The sequence below is a fragment of the Leucoraja erinacea genome, chromosome 4 (assembly GCF_028641065.1).
Source record: "Leucoraja erinacea ecotype New England chromosome 4, Leri_hhj_1, whole genome shotgun sequence".
In the NCBI taxonomy this organism is placed as follows: domain Eukaryota; kingdom Metazoa; phylum Chordata; class Chondrichthyes; order Rajiformes; family Rajidae; genus Leucoraja; species Leucoraja erinaceus.
In genome coordinates this window covers 1,872,040-1,889,936 of record NC_073380.1, presented here as the reverse complement: position 1 = coordinate 1,889,936, position 17,897 = coordinate 1,872,040, and the positions used below count along the sequence as shown (strand labels likewise).

The 17,897-nt window shown below is 45.2% G+C and overlaps 1 protein-coding gene across 3 annotated transcripts in view; it reads left to right on the top strand.

The window, feature by feature from the left end:
• The window catches only part of itga9 (integrin, alpha 9), a 369,220-nt gene that overhangs the window by 293,757 nt on the left and 57,566 nt on the right, over positions 1-17,897 (top strand). For all 3 annotated transcript variants that reach the window (XM_055633502.1, XM_055633503.1, XM_055633504.1), the window contains exons 22-23: positions 520-628; positions 8,079-8,186. In XM_055633502.1, the coding sequence (XP_055489477.1) occupies positions 520-628; positions 8,079-8,186 (217 nt within the window). The remainder of the gene's footprint in view (positions 1-519; positions 629-8,078; positions 8,187-17,897) is intronic.

Here is a 17,897-nt window from a genome sequence, read left to right as displayed (position 1 = left end):
TCAATACCCCCTGATCCCTTTGGCCACAAGGGCCACATCTAACTCCCTCTTAAATATAGCCAATGAACTGGCCTCAACTACCTTCTGTGGCAGAGAGTTCCAGAGACTCGCCACTCTCTGCGTGAAAAATGTTTTTCTCATCTCGGTCCTAAAGGATTTCCCCTTTATCCTTAAACTGTGACCCCTTGTTCTGGACTTCCCCAACATCAGGAACAATCTTCCTGCATCTAGCCTGTCCATCCCCTTAAGAATTTTGTAAGTTTCTATAAGATCCCCCTCAATCTTCTAAATTCTAGCGAGTACAAGCCGAGTCTATCCAGTCTTTCTTCATATAAAAGTCCTAAATTCAGTTTTGAATTTCAAGTTTAGCAATTATTTCAAGGTGAATGAATAATTCTGTCTGGCAGTACAACTAGATAAAGGTTGAAGCTTAGCTTAATTGTGATGCTTTCACAACTGGAGCTCCGTGCTTTCATTTCTCTGTCCATGCTAATACCTCTTTATTTCTCTTTAAAATAGGTCTATTTCTCCAGCCTCCTTTATTTATGGTGATTCAGTGGATGCATCAAAATTTATTCAACTGGAAGAAATGCCCTGTCTGTTTCAACCACTCAACTTGACATTTCAGGTGAATCATTTGAGCCAGTACTAATGCCCTGCATCTCAATTGTATAATTGCTCTTTCAACAGGTCCTTCCAAACTATGTAAACTTCATAGAATTAAATAACCTAGACGGATGATATGGCTTTAAACTAAATAGCAAGTAGCGGGTTTCGTAAGGGAAAATTTGGAAACTCTAAATGAAAGTACAAAGTGATAGCGATAGGTAATTATTCATCTGTCAGGAAGCGGTAGAGTTGCTGCCTTACAGCGAATCCAGCGCCGGAGACCCAGGATCGATCCCTACTACAGGTGCTGTCTGTAAGGAGTTTGTACGTTCTCCCCGTGACCTGCGTGGGTTTTCTCCGAGATCTTCGGTTTCCTCCTACACTCCAAACACGTGCAGGATTGTTGGTTAATTGGCTTGGTAAATGTTAAAAATTGTCCCTAGTGGGTGTAGGATGGTGTTAATGTGCGGATACCGCTGGTCTGCTAGATCTGGTGGGCCGAAGGGCCTGCTTCCGCGCTGTATCTCTAAAACTTGAAAATCAAGAAAGCTGCAGATTCTGGAAATCTGTAATTGAAACAGGATGGACTAGACAAGCAGAAACACATCATAGATAGGGTAGACATCCGGAACCTTTTTCCCAGGATGGAAAAATCAAATACTAGGGAGCCAGTAGATAGGAGATGGTCTTGGAATCATGTTTGGCACGGATATAGTGGGCCAATACCGTAATGTGAACTAAAAATGGAAAATGCTGGATAACTTTAGCAGGCAGTAGAACCTAGAACAGAACAGCACAAGAACGCGGTCTAAAGGTATCCAGCATTTTCTGTTTTTAGTTCACATTACGTGATTTCTCCAATTAAAGCGAAAGGTAAAATCGTAAAAAAGACAAAACTGAAGGATCTTTATTTAAGTGCACATAGCATTCAGGACGGGGCCCATTAAAGGTACAAATAGAAACAAATTGGTCAAATCTAATCGTCATTACAAGGACCTAGCTGCTTTCTGACCATGTTTTCATATTAAATATCTCAGGATACCTACCTTTTAGAAGGGATAGTAAAAAGGAAGAGAAAGTGGATAAGATTTAGAAACAGGATGCTGTAGATGCTAATTTACAAATAAAGATATAAGGCACTGGAGTAAATCAACAGGTCAGGCAGCATCTCTGGAGAACAGGAATGGGTGACATTTCAGGTTGGCACCATTCTTCAGACCGATTGTGGAGGGGTGGGGGTGGGAGAGAGCTGGAAAAGAGGAGGGACTGGATAAAGCCTTGCAAGTGATCGGTGGATGCAGCTAGGCATTGGATAGGCAAAGAATGGGATATCTATATTACTAAAATATTACTAGAGCATCTGCTTTAATCGAGTGTGGGGGAGCTGGAGGGGGTGCCGCGAGCAAGGGCATAGTGACGTCCGCAGCTGCCGCAAGGGTTTGATTTTTTTAAAACAGTCTGTTTTGTGTACAACTTTATTAAAAATCTGGGGAAATAATTGATCAAATTTCGGGAGGAGTCGATTTCCGAAATCGTAAGTTAAATCATCACCGAAATATGTAAGAATCTCAGCGTAATTGTGTCTGGTTTTCGAGAAAATACGTTTCAAAGGCAAAATGCCACACACGCACACACACACACACACACACACACACACACACACACACACACACACACACACACACACACACACACACACACACACACACACACACACACACACACACACACACACACACACACACACACACACACACACACACACACACACACACACACACACACACACACACACACACACACACACAGTTAATAGATACTAGACCAAGTGCAGTCTCCCCAACGCGCGTTTGCAGGGGGGGGGGGGGGGGGGGGGGGGGGGCTGCAGCATCACACTCACAATAACCACCCCCCAAACACACAGGTAGGGGGAGGGGGGGAGTGGGAGTTGGGGTGGGGAGAGGGGAGGGTGAGAAGAGCGGAGGGAGAAGAAGAGGGGGTGGAGGAAAGGGGCGAGATTGGGTAGGGAGAGGAGAGCGGGGTAGGGGGAGAGAGAGGGGGGAGGGGAGGAGAGTGGGTAGGGAGAGGAGAGTGGGGGGGGGAGAGAGAGAGGCGGATGGGGAGGGGGAGGAGAGTGGGGAGTGGGAGGAGAGCGGGGAGGGCAGGAAGGGGGGGAGGGAGGGGTAGGAGGAGGGAGTGGCGGAAGGGGGGAGAGAGGGAGAAAGTGTGTGGAGGGAGAGTGGTAGGGGGGAGGGGGGAAGAGTGGGGAGGGAGGGAGAGAGGGGGAAGAGTGGTGAGGGAGGGGGAGGGGAAGAGTGGGGAAGAGGGGGAGAGGGTTAGGGGGAGTGGTGGAAGAGACAGATATGGGTAGGGGGAGAGAGGGGTGGGAAGGGAGGAGGGAGAGGGGTGAGAGGGGGGAAAGGGATGAGGAGAGAGGGGTGGGGGAGGGGGTGAGAGAGGGTGGGGGGGGAGAGAGGAGGGAAGGAGGGAGGGGAGGGGAGGGAGGAGGGAGAGGGGGAAGAGTGTGCAGGGAGGGGAAGAGGGGGAGGGGGTGGTGGGAGAGGTAGGGGGGTGGGGGCGAGAGGAGTAGGGGAGAGGGGCGAGAAGAGGGAGATGGAGAGGGGGAGGGGAGAGGAGAGGGGAGAGAGAGAAATGGTGGGAGGAGAGAGGAATGGTGGAGGGGAGAGAGGTGTGGGGCAGGGGGGGAGGGAAATGGAGGAGGGAGATGAGGTAGGCGAGAGAGAGGGGGAAGTATGGGAGGGAGGGGGAGAGGGGGGGGGGAGAGTGGGGAGAGAGAGTGGAAGAGGGAGGGGTAGGGGCAGTCCATTTATTTCCCATTCCCTATCACCCCCATCAGAGGGAGGAGGGGGGGGAAGAAGGATTTTATTAAAAATGTGTACATAAACACGACAAAATTTAATGAGTGGATTTGAGAATGTAAAAGTGAAATCTCTACCAAAATGGAAAAATTATCGGCGTTTCTGCGTGTGGTGTTGGCATAGCAACGAATCAAAGGCTGATACCCAGAAACACACACACACACACACACACACACACACACACACACACACACACACACACACACACACACACACACACACACACACACACACACACACACACACACACACACACACACACACACACGCGTTTTAATATAGAATAGATATAGATATGATATGATCATATTACATCTTTATTACATCTAGGCTGGATTACTGTAACGCGCTCTATTTTGGAGTTGCTCGTTCTTCACTGGCTCGTCTCCAGTTGGTTCAGAATGCTGCTGCTCGCCTTTTAACTGGGACTCGAAAGAGGGAGCACATATCGCCAATTCTGGCCTCCCTACACTGGCTCCCGGTGCACTTTCGAGTTCATTTTAAGATACTGTTATTTGTTTTTAAATCTCTGAATGGGCACGCCCCGCCTTACCTCTCTGAGCTGCTCCACCCATACGCTCCTGCCCGGTCCCTCAGGTCAGCTGCTCCTGGAGGTACCGAGGTCTAGTCGGAGGCTCAGAGGGGATAGAGCCTTCTCTGTTGCTGCTCCGGCACTCTGGAACACCCTGCCGTTGCACATCAGACAGGCCCCCTCACTGTCCATCTTCAAATCCAGTGTTAAAACACATTTGTACTCCCTGGCTTTTGACCATGCCTGAGGCTTTGCTTCTGTTTGTGGTGTTTTTGATGTTTCTTTGTTTTACATGTCTTTTCCTACTATTTTTTTTGATTGTTATTTTTTGGTGTGTATTAACTTTTTTTGTCAATGATTAGTGATGTACAGCACTTTGTTGCAGCTATGTTTGTTTTTAAAGTGCTCTATAAATAAAATTATTATTATTATTATTATGATCGAAGATAGATATAGATAGATGGGCCAAACATATCCCTCTAAAGCCCCCAGGCCCACGGCCAGTGCGGAGAAGCAGCGCTAAATCCAGCTGAACTCTGCCTGTCTTGCTGGGTTAACCTACAGCTCTGTTTGGACTGATGGGACATCAGCCATGGAGTTAGCGCTGCTTCTCCGCGCTGGCTGTAAGTCTGGGCCGTAATTGCCGTCTGGGTTGGTAGGTTAACCCGGCGAGACAGGCAGAGTTGAGCTGGATTTAGCGCTGCTTCTACATGCTAGCTGTAGGCCTGGGGCGCCACTCCTGTCTGATTCCAGACATCGCTGACCACCTACAGACGGGGGGGGGGGGGGGGGGGGGGGGGGGGTGTCAGTAGCGGTTCGGTAACGATTGCGGTGCCAGAAACCCGGGATCGATCCTGGCTGCGGTTGAGGCGTAGGTCTGTGTCCATGACGCGGCACGGCTGCCGAGAATGTTTTTCGCTTGTAACCGATGACCTGGGCATGTGCAGTTGGAATACCAAACTCACTTATTCCTGTAAATGGTACAAGAATCTTTTCTGAGGCATAAGGAGTAAGCCATTTAGAACGGAGACGAGGAAACAATTTTTCTGGGGAGTCTGTGGAATTCTCTGCCTCAGACTCCACGGTGGAGGCAGGTTCTCTGGATGCTTTCAAGAGAGAGCTAGATAGGGCTCTTAAAAATAGCGGAGTCAGGGGATATGGAGAGAAGGCAGGAACGGGGTACTGATTGGGGATAATCAGCCATGACCACATTGAATGGCGGTGCTGGCTCGAAGGGCCGAATGGCCCACTCCTGCACCTATTGTCTATTGCCTATAGGGTGATTTCACCAAATGTCAAATGAGCGTAGATCCCCCCTCACGTGACCAAAAATTTTAACTGGAGGACATATGTCAGATCGGTACATGTTAGTGAATGGGGAAACACGCACTTTCCCACCCGTTAAAAACATGGAAAACGGCCGATTTTTGAGCTGAAATTTTCTGTGCTAGTCGGGGTGACCGTGAAGCACAGCGTCCTAAATTTTCAGGCAAAAAAAAAGATAGAAAGTAAGGTAATTACAAGAGGGAACTGAAGATAGAAAGCAGCGGAAGTGAACAGCTGACATTTGCCGTGGAGATTTTAAGATCCAAAATATCGGGAATTATCGCGTTTGCTCGCTGCATTTCATCAAAAGTAAGTTAATAATGCCTTACTTTTTATGAAATTCAGCGAGCAAACGCGATTCACTATTCACTAGGAAAGTGCGTGTTTCATGTACCGATCTGACATATGTCCTCCAGTTAAAATTTTCGGTCAGGTGAGGGGGGATCTACGCTCATTTGACCTTTGGTGAAATCACCCTATTGATGTGAAGATCTATTTTACAGTGATACTATTTTTGAACTCTAATGTTTATACAACCTGTTAACTGTTTGCATGCTTGGCTCTTTAATGGTGACATTGTAAAGTTGTCAAGTTTCACCTTCTGAACTTTGGTGTGTTATAATCATTGTAACACAAAGTCAACTAAAAAGGTTTCGCCTGGAAATTCACCAAAAGCAACTTCCCAGTCAACCTAACAACCCCTTTCAGTTATTTTCTTTGTATACGTTTCGTTTGACTAGTGTTAAAGAATCCACCTCACTGGATTCATGTACTGTAGCGTAAGCAAATTCTGGGGCCGAGTCAAGGGAATGTATCAAAAATTATGTGTGTTTACGCACTTCAGACCATCAAAGGTCTTTCAAGAATCAACAACCAGATTTGATTTTGGTGAACTTCCAGCTAGAATTCCAAGTAACATTATGTGGAAAGTATGATTATTCCCTGTTATAAAATTTTGACTGGCCTAAAGTGGGGTTTAAATTAACATTTGCTACAGGTTGTGAGATAAGCAGTATTATTCAGGAAATAATTCAAATTGTGATTTAATTAGATTCATTGAGCTATACAGCATGGGAACAGGCGCTTTGCCACAATGAAACCAGGCCAATCATCAAGCACCCATTTATACTAATCCTACTGTAATCCCATTTTATACTTCTCAAATTCCCATTGGTCCCTCTAGACTTTACTGCTTACTTAAGGGCCTGTCCCACTTTACGAGGTAATTCACAAATTCTCCCGTTATTCACGATTTCTCCCGAGTTTTTCCCTTGATTCAAACTCGCAGAATGTTCGTAACGGGTCCGTAGGAGTCCGCAGATATATCGTAGCGGCTCGTTATAACAGCCGTAGGTACTCGGGCATCAGGTAAGTCGGGACGTTTTTTCCAGCCTGATAAAAAATGTCCACGGGTAAAAAAATAGTCGGGAGGATGCCCCGAGTACCTACGGCTGGTTTACGATATATCTACGGACTACTACGTTACAAACATTCTGCGAGTTTGAATCAAGGGGAAAACTCTGGAGAATTTGTGAATAACTCGGGAGAATTTGCGAATGACCTCGTAATGTGGGGCAGGCCCTTCAGACATACAGCACTGGAGATCAGGATCAAACCTGGGTCACTGGAGATATGAGGCAGCAGCCACCCTTAGCGCTTCAAAAGTTAGAAATGAGGGAAAGTTGACTTTGTTACATCTCTGCAGGGCCATGTTTCTGTTCAAGAGTTTTCAGCTTGTGATTTTGTAGAGTATTTTACGAGAATGTTGCCAGGTCCTTGATGATAATGTTGACGGCACTTGTGACCCTGAGTTATAGGGGGAGGTTGGCCAGGCTTGAACATTTTTCTTTGGAGTGTAGGAGACTGAAGGGTGACTTTGTAGAGGTGTATAAAATCATGAAGGCATAGATAGGGTGAAGGCACACTGCCTTTTTCTCAGGGAAGGGGAATCAAAAACAAGAGTGCATGGGTTTAAGGTGAGGGAGGGTGGTGGGAGATTGCAACCTTCACGTGGTCCGCCCTGTTTCGACAAATGCAATCAACCTGGTGTGCACAATCAAATAAGATCATATAGAACAAGTTGTCCTACAACTTTAGGCTGTGCACGCCATACGCAAGAAGAAGGTGAGAAGGGAAAGATTAAAAAGGAACCAGAGGGGTTGGTTCTTCATACAGAGGGTGGTGCTTACGTGGAATAATCTGCCAGAGAAAGTGGTCAAGGGAGGTCCAATAAGAATATTTAAAAGGCATTTGAACAGGTAGATGGATAGGAAAGGTTTTGAGAGATATGGATCAAACTGGAGCAAATAGGACCAGCTTAGACGGGCATTTTGATGAATGAGTTGGGCTGAAGGATCTATTTCCTTGCTGTGTGACTTGAGAATACAGAAAGAAAACTGCATCTTATAACAGGAACCATCTCTATTAAGGCATGGGAGCTAATGCCACAGTTAGAGAAATAGGTGCGCACTTTCATGCTCCTAGAAAAAAAATGATTCACTGGACATATCTCCAGAAGGAGGACTGCACAATACACAATGTCCTTTATATGAGACGAAACTCTGGATTGCACAGATAATCTATTCTTGTCTAGGGAAAAGAGACACAATCACCTTATGTTGTGGCATCAAAACAAAGAGGCTTTGAAGTAATTTATAACTGTTGTATGTAACAGAACAGTTTTATTTCTTGAGGATTAACAACAAACATTGGTTTAAATTATTTTATTACAGGTTATAAATATGGGCCCAAGCAGTGCACCTGGACTGGCTGTCCAAATTATGATTCCTAGCAAGCTTTTCACAAATGGAGCAGACATCTTTCTTATCCAGGGAGCTGTGGTGAGTATACGAGGCAGTAACTGGAGTCTCTTGCTGTCTTTGACTGAATGCTTGTATCAGTTCTACACTATAATGCCAGATTTTTAATTTATTTACCAATTGTGGAATAGTTTGTTTGGTGAATTTTTTTCATACTTTCTAAATCTGTAATTTGTCAAATATGCTTCAGATATGCATTTGTAAGTGATTACCGCCGAATACTCTGAGGCAGCATATCAGGACCAAAGATTCTCCTTTCACTTATTGCCAGGAAAATAGATGACGCTTGGTTTTGCAATTACTTTTGACCTGGCCAAGTGATGTTTTCTATAAAGGATACAGTCTGCAAATAATAACATATGCAAGTATGAACAAATATTTGATGAGTAATAATCTCTGACAGATAATATTAAGGAAAACCATGAGAGATTTTATATGTACATTTAAGGAAAAGGGGTAACTAGGGAGAGAATATGGCCTCTCAGAAATCAAAGTGGGCATCTCTCTGTGGAGCCGCCAGAAATGGCCAATGTCCTCAATGAGTAAGTCTTCTCTGACTTTACAATGGAGAAGAAATGAAGACTGGGGATCATGGGACTGTTAATGGAAATGTCTTGAAGACTGTCCATGTTATGTTGCTGAATATCTGAAGGCATACAAAGGCAGATAAATCTCCTGGGCCTGATCATATATATGTGAGGATTCTGTGGAAATCTAGAGAAGAAATTGTCGGAGCACCTGGCTGATATATATGAATCGACATTTGACACGGGTGTGGTGCCAGCAGACTGCACGGTGGCTAATGGGCCTCTATTTAAGAACGCTTGCAAGGAAAAACCTAGGAACTATAGAGAGAGAGAGCCTAACTTGGTAGGCTAGTTAATGGAGATTATTCAGAGGGATAAGATATAAGATAATTTTGAGGGAAATTTATGTTATTATGTTATGTTACCAGAATATAAAAGCAAGGATGTAATGCTGAGGCTTTATTAGGCACTGGTCCAACCACATTTGGAATAATGCGAACAGTTTTGTACCAATATCAGTTTTTGAAGGATATGCTGGCATTGGAGAGGGTCCAAAGGAGGTTTACAAGAATGATCCGGGGATGATTGGATTAACGCATGAGGAGCATTTGAAGGCAATGGGCCTGTACTCACTGGAGTTTAGAAGGATGAGGGGGAAATCTCATTGAAATCTACCAGATAATGAAAGGCCTAGAGTGGATGCGAAAAGGATGTTTCCAGTAATGGCAGAGTCTAGGCCCAGAGGGCACAGCCTCAGAATAAAAGCACGTACCATTAGAACGGAGATGAAGAGGAATTTCTTTAGCAGAGAATGGTGAATCTATGGAATTCAATGCCATAGATAGCGGTGGAAGCCAAGTTACCGGGTATTTTTACAGAGGAGATTGATTAGTAAGGGCATCAAAGATTACGGGGAGAAGGCAGGAGAATGGGGTTGAGAGGGAAAAGTAGATCAGCCATGATTAAATGGTGGAGTATATTTGATGCGCCAAATGGCCTAATTCTGCTCCTATGTCATATGGACATAAGCATTTGGGTAGACGGGATGAAGGGGGATAGTCAGCATGGTTTTGTATGTGAGAGATCATGTCTTACATATCTGATTGATTACTTTTTCAAAAAACCCAAAAAGGTTGATGAGTGCAAAGCCATAAGCGTGTCTATATGGACTTCCACACGGTATTTGATAAGGTTCCACAGCGGGGTCGGGACACTCCTAATTCCTCCTAATCTCCATTATAAAGGTATGCCCTTTAATTCTATGGCTGTGCACTCTGATCCGAGATTATCCCACCACTGGAATCACTCTCTCCACATCCACTCTATTTAGGCCTTTCGTTATTCATCACGTTTCAATGAGATTGCTCCCCTCATCCTTCTAAACTTCAGTGAGGGCAGGCCCAGAGACATCAAACGTTCCTCAAGCGTTAACCCAATCAACCCCAGGCTAATGCTCGTAAACCTGTGGACCCCCTCCAACACCATCACATCTTCTTCAGATATGGGGCCCAAATAGTCCAAATGTGGCCTGACCAATGCCTTATAAAGCCAAAACATGAAATCCTTCCTTTTATATTCTATATTTGATATTCTAGTTCTCACGAGTTAATGCTAATAATGCATTTGCCTTCCTGAGCCAACCTACAAATTAACCTTTTGGGAATTCTGCACCAGCATTCCCAAGTCCCTATGCACCTCCGATTTCTGAACCCTCTCCCAATTTAGAAAATAGTTTACTTCTTTATTCCTTCTTGGTTTATAAATGATGAGGGGCCTAGATGTGATCGCTGTATTTTTCCAAGGATTGAAATAGGTTAATGATGGGGTGGAAATATTTAAAGGGGATTTGGGTGGTACTGTGGCACAGCAGTAGAATTGCTGCCTCACAGCGCCAGAGACCCGGGTCCAATCCTGACTATGGGTGCTGTCTGTATGGAGTTTGTACGTTCTCCCTGTATGCATGGATATCCTCTGAGTGCTCCGGTTTCCTCCCACACTCCAAAGACGTACAGGTCTGTAGGTTAATTGGCTTCAGCAAGTGGTACAATTGTCGCTAGTGTGTGTAGGCTAGTCTACGGGGTGATCACTGGTCAGCACGGACTCAGTGGGTCGAAAAACCTGTTTCCGAGCTCTAATGCTAAAGGTTAACTGGTGGCAGAACAACAACCTAATCTTTCAGATCAGAAACGATGGAAAGAGTTGGTTACTGGGGCTGGACACCACCCTGTCCTCATCAATGGAGCTTTAACTTCCTTGTCATCCATACCACCTGCAAATTCACAGATGCTGCTGGCCTGCTGCGTTCCTCCAGCACTTTGATTTGTGCTCAAGAATCCAGCATCAGTGGTCTCTTATGGCTCATTGTTTTTTTTAAATTTCAAAATAGACTTTATTCAATTGATAAATATATACAATTCCTGAACCATTCAAACAAACAAAATTCATCCGACATTTTCGGAGACTATACTAGTTTTTTCAGTACAATTTTTTTACATTTGTCAAATTTCACCAAACAGTCCCCCACCCGTGCCACTCTGTGGCCCCTGTCCAAGTAATAAATATATACAGTGTTTACAGTGCGAAAATTCCATTTGACATTTTCACTTCCACAAATAATGTCCCCCACCCATGCCACTCATGTGGCCCCCTGGCGTGGGATACCTTCCCTTAATTTGGCTCATTGTATGGGAACTCCTCAGATCTTGACTGCTTAAACCCGCAAGGAATTGTGAAAACTGTGTAGTACATCACAGGCTTCCAGGCTGTCTTCACAGTGGCAAGATTGGAAGGATTGTCTGAGAAACCTGACATTCTGGCCATTCCCTTCACCTTCACCTTACCTTCAGGGAGAAGTTATAGGAGCTTGAACACCCAGACTTGCCCACCATTATCAGACTTTTGACCAATCATCTCTTTCACATTCTTTATTCTACTGGGTTTTTTTTTGTACTGTCTCAGATTGGCCTACAATCTTTGCTCCATTGTGCTATTTTGCACTTGTTGTTGTATTTATTGTCCTTTGCAAACTACGAATTTCATGGCATCCTGATGTACATGACATTAAACAAATCTGACTCTGTTCTGATGAATGGCTAGCTTGGAGGTGGAGTTACTGCAACATAGAAATCTCAATGGGATGAACACAAAGAACTTCCCTCAGCCGAAGGGTCGGATTTAATATGACAGGAGGGTTAGGTGAGAGCTGAAATGTTGTCACCTGATAAAAAATGGGATTCTGGAACCCATGGCCTGGGCAGATGGTGACGCAAAAGACCTGATCACGATTAAACTAAAATCAGATGTGCTGTATGTGCCATGAGAGCTGGTGAGTGGGGGTTCATCACCAAGGCTGTTCTTGGGCTGGTGGATCAAACATGCCTCCCTCAGCACCATACAAGTCTCTATAATAGTAAGATTAAACGAGAACTTACCAGTTTGAAGTTTGATCTTTATTTTATGAGGCGTTATGATGAGGGATTACGTGAAGAACCCGCCAGCACGCGTGCGCGACATTCTTCAAAGCAGCGGTGTGGAATCACAGAAATAATAATTGAAATAAACATAGTAAAGATAAGAAGAACTAGGATACCAGTTGACCTTTATAATTGAGGGCGTGAGCGGAGGGCACGTAATCCCTCATCGTAACTCCTCATAAAATAAAAATCAAACTTCAAACTGGTAAGTTCTCATTTAATCTTACTATTTTACTTCGGAGTCACGTGAGTGACTATGTGAAGATTTTAAAGATCTGTGATTTTAAGCCGTGGAACAGTCCATGTGTCACTCACTGCCGAAGTCATCCAAGGGAGGAAGTATGTTATCGTAATTAAACATGAATCAATTTTTAAAAAATAATAACAATATTTATTTTTTAAACAAAGAAAATAATGCTCCCTCAGGCTAAATTATATATTTGCAGAACTTAAAATTCTTTCTGCAAACGCTGCAGTTTTGGCAATCGGCTTGTTATAAAATATTTGGAAAGTCCTTTCCGTAGACCATCCTGCTGTTGCCAGAATATGGTCCATTGGTACCTCCATATTTCTGGTTGCCGATGTTGCTGCTGCCCTGGTGGAGTGAGATTTAAAAATGTCAGTACCCACCCCAGCAGCTCCCAGAACCTGTCTGAGCCATCTTGAGATGGTTTGTACTGACACCCGACCATGTGGCTGTTTGTAGCTAACCCATAGTGCCATTTTGCCCCCTCTTAAGGTTTTAGTTGTGCTAAGGTAAAGCAGTAGATGTGGCTTGACACATAAACGGGGGTCAGGTGGGTACGCCCGGAATTCCATCGTCAGTCCCGAAGTTCCCGGTCTGCTCTGCTTAACCAGCTCCCAGATTCTGAATGTTATCTGGTCAGTTGATGTTACCATATTGTCCAGTCTTAATTTTTATAGGGACTGGACCCTTTGGGCTGAGACCAAGGCCATCAGCATGACACTTTTTAGAGTGAGCTGCTCCAGAGACAGGGATCTGGCTGGTGACCAACCCCTTAGTAATGTCAGGACGACACTGACGTCCCAGATCTGGGTGTACCTTGGTCTAGGGGGATTGGTGTTATAAATACCCCTCATTAGTTTGGCCACCAGTGGGTGAGATCCTATGGACTGCTGTCCTGGTGCCTGCCATAGATAGGCTGACAAAGCACTTGTAGCACTGTTAATTGTGCTATAACTCAATCCTTCATCGAAGTGAAGGCTGGATAGGAACTCCAGGACGTTCATAATTGTAGCTGATCTATATGCTACCCCAGTCCTCGAGCAGTACGCTTCCCACTTCCGTATGCTGGAGAGGTACTGCTTCTTGGTCGATTGTCGGTAGGCTGCCGTGATCATGTTCATGGTCCTGTCCGATAATCCCAGATCCAACAGAGGCCTTTTTTAAATTCTGCAAGCCAACAGATTTATCCTGTCATGGCATGGATGACTTTTGCCCGAAACAGGATGGGCCAACAGATCTGGTCTTTTGGAAATGGTCATGAGTGGTTCAGTGACCATGTCGAGGACCACAGGGAACCATGTAGGCCAGTCGGGTACTACCAAAATACCTGAAGCTGAATCCATTTGTATCTTGCGTAGGACCCGACTGATGAGGCAGAAAAGGGAGAAAGGCAAAGAAAAATAAATTTCCCCAATTCAGCGAAAATGCATCAATGGCTGCTGCCTCAGGGTCTGGTTCCCAAGCGACATATGTTGGTAACTGGTGATTCAGTCGGGATGCAAAGAGATCGATATCAGGTGTTCCATACAGCTTTGTAATATCAGCAAATACTTTATGGTTCAACAACCATTCGGTGTTGTCGTTAAATTTTCGTGACCTGGTGTCTGCCACTGTATTGAGCTTAGCTAGTAGGTAAGTTGCTGATAGCCAAATATGTCTGTCAACACACCATTGCCAGATTGTGTTGATCAGATTGTCACACGATATCGATCTTATTCCACCCATGTGGTTAATATAAGCCACCACTGTGGTGTTGTCAATTTGTAGGCGGACATGCAAATGGTACATAGCTGAACTGTAAGCTATTAGCCCATAAAACGCACCCACCATTTCTAAATAATTTATACCCAGTGTCTGTAGTAGTGATGATTCTTGTATGTTCCATCTGCCACCAGTACAAGATATAATGTTAGTTGCACCCCGGCCCTGAGCACTGGCATGTATCGTGAATGCTGGGTTACTGATAACGATGGGGCTGGAACTATGCCAAATGTTTTCTTTCCACCATTGCAATTCTGAAATTGCTTTAGCTGGTAATTGCATGGGTCGATCAAAATTACCTGCATGTTGTTTTAACGCTTGCACGTTTGCCCTTTGTAAGTTTTGGTAATGCAAAGGTCCAGGTTGAGTAGCTGGAAATGCTGCTACGAATTTCCCAATCACTCTTGCCACCTGTCGAATAGATGGTTGATTAGTAACTATCAATTTGTTGCAGGCTTTCACCAATTCTGCTGCTTTGTCTTTTGGCAATGTTACAGACATGTGGATAGAGTTAATTGTGAATCCCAGATAGTCCCTAGTTGTGGATGGCGTCAACTTAATTTATCTGGATATATGACAAACCCCAGTGTTTGAAACAGATGTTTGGTAGCTAATAATGCTGATTTAGCTAATTCAAGGATTTTCCCCACTATCAAAATATCATCAAGATATGCCATGACAACATGTTTTTGTTTTCTTAGTATTGCCAAGGCCGGTTTTAATATCTTGGTAAACAGTCTTGGGGCTGCTGTTAACCCATTAGGCAACACTTTAAACTGCCATAGTTGCCGCATCCAGTTAAACTTTAGGTATCTACGATGATCCTTATAAATCTTTCAAATCGATGCATGCCATGAAGTATCCTCTGGAAATTAATTGTTTGGCAGTAACAAATGTTTCCATTTTGAAATATGTACCTGACAAAAGTATTCAGTGTAGTTAAGTCAATGTGATGCAACACCCACCATCTTTCTTGGTTTTTGTGAAAATATTCGATACAAATTCCAAAGGGTCATGTTCTGTTTTCTCTATGACTCCTTTTGTATGTAACCTCACCAGTTCTGCATGTCCCTTGTATTTTTCCCTTTGTAAGAGTGCAAACTCCCTGTGAGGTACATATTGAACTGGTGGCATACATTTTTGGATGAACTCAATTTTGTATCCCTGAATACTTTGTAGTATATATTTATCAAGAGTGATAGTCCTCCATGCTTCCAAAAACAAGTGTAACCTTTCCCCTGTTAGTACAGGCCCTACACCTTTTATGTTCTGGAAGGAACCAGACCCACCTACCTCCATGGTTACCAGTAGTGTGTTAATTTCCTCGGCTTCTGTTTCTTCGTTGGCCGAGGTGCCGGAGTGTGGGGTTGGCGCATCTTCCATGGGGTCCGCTCTGGCCCTTGGCCTAAAAAAGACCTCCGGGGATGATGTGTGGCCCCCATACTTTCACCAGCACCCTGGTGTTGACGCCTGCTGGTGGCTGCATAGGGGTGCTGCCGCCTGGGTTGTGTGGCTTTACTCGTTCCTGGACCTGCCCTCATGAGTCCAAGCGCTTTCAACTCCTCGTCCAGATCTTTGACTTGTTTCGACAAGTCCTTCCCAAACAGCAAGATTTGTGGTTGTGTAGTTGCAGCTTTGCACAACCCTGCAAATTTGGGATTGAGGGCAGGTCTGATGGCGTCCTTCCACAGGCTGTTTATCTCATACTGTGTGTTGCACAGTAGAGCCAGTGTGTCCTGCTGGTTATCGGTCATTTCGACGTCATCCACTGAACGTGCATAGGACCTGATAGCTGACGTCAGGAGCTTTAAGATTTTCTGGAGCTTCATCTCCTGGGTTCTTATGCCCAACCCAATGTACCCCCAGATTTGGCTGTTAACGGCCGGTACATTGAGTGAGATGCAGTTCTTCGGAGGCGTGTATCTGTCCATAGCCTCATTGACTACTTGTTCCTGCAGCGGGTGGAAGGACAGGCAGTCTATACTGGCCGCCAGTTTCGACTGCAACGGCAGTCCCGCTCGTGGTGTTACCGCGAACCGGATGACCACTCCCAGCAGCTCTTCCTGGTCCTGCACCCCCAGCACACGGCTGTTGTCTTCAGCCACGAGCCCCTCTTCTTGGCCAGCCCAGCCCTGGCCACCAACGCTCCCCTCTGTTGAGGAAGATGCGATGGACAGTGCCGGATGCGGCGCTGTTGTGGGTGTGCGAGCAATCCCACGGCGAGCTTGCCCCATCTCCCGGAGCAAATCCCGCTGGAGCATCTGCTCTATCAACCGCTCCATGCGGGATAAACGGTCACCTTTGCTGCTCTCGGGCAGCGCGTCTTCCTGACCGGACTCGTCCGAGTCTATCGGCCGGACCGACTTCTGCTTTGCCTTGCCTCCAACCTGCTGCAGTGGTTCGAGCTGAACAGCTTGCGGCGTTGGGCTTGGCTGGGCAGAAATTGCGTTGGTGAATGTGGACCGCAGCGAGTGCGGTCCAGGTGCCGCCGGTAGCCCCCCACTGCTGGAACCCTCCTGGGCCATCACAGTCGTACGGGGCGAGACCTTCTTTAGTTTCCTTCCCTTGTCCATGTTCGCTAAAAGTACAGAACGCAACAAGGTTTGGGAATAACGACCTCAGAATAAGATTAATTTACCTCTAGGTCCCGTTTTAAACTCTGTTGCGGGAGAGCTCGTTCCCCCGCCCGTCGCTGTTGCACTGCGTGAGACGCTATGTCGCGCATGCGTGCTGGCGGGGTCTTCACGTAGTCACTCACGTGACTCTGAAGTAAAATTCACTGGTGGATAGGGCTCCTGAAATTACTTTTGCTTTGAGTGTAGTATTGGTATAAAGCAGGTGTCGGCAACCTTGTTCTGCATAGGGGCTAGGACCCATGTCTGTTAGCGGATCGCGGGCCACATCTTTCGTAATAATTCATAAATGGAGGTAATAATAATACATACTAATTAAATTAGTAATTAGTAATAATACATACTAATAATACATAAATTAGTAATAATACATAACAATAATACATACTAAACTAGTGTGACTTGGTGCTGTTTTTCGCATTAGTTTTCACGTTTTTCAGATCCCAGGTCCCTTGCATCCCCGGGACTAGCTGCAGTTCCCAGGTTGCCTGCATGACCCGTGACTAGCTGCAGTTCCCAGGTTGCCTATGTGCCCCGGGTATGGCTGTAGCGCCCAGGTCGCTTGCGAGCCCCGGGATCTGCAATTCCCAGGTCGTGAAAACTAATTGGAAAAAAAACCACATGCGGTTTCGGGTTACGGGCCGGATCCAGCCCGTGGGCCGTAAATGTTGCCGACCCCGGTATAAAGGTTCGATTGGCGTTGCTCATGCCCTTGAATTCTTGCAAGAGGTGCATTCATGAAAATCCCTTGGGAGATGTAGCAAGTTGAGCAGGCTCCTGGGCAATACCAGTTTAGTGCAGACAATGCTGAACTTACCTGTTGTTGGGAAGCGTTTGATACAAAGATCATCATATGAGAAAAATGTAACAATGCTTTTAAATTACCACCTTATCCATTCCTTGCGCCATGATTGCTGATTGCTGTGATTTAGGCTTACTCTACAAATTTGTTCATGGTTTTGTTTTCTTGGCAGGTAACAACGGACAACATATATGAGTTTTTCAGCAGACATAAATTCTGAATTTGAATTTAAATACACTTTGAACTGAATTTCTGTTCAATTAATAAAGTAAAATGTGATACTTAAAAA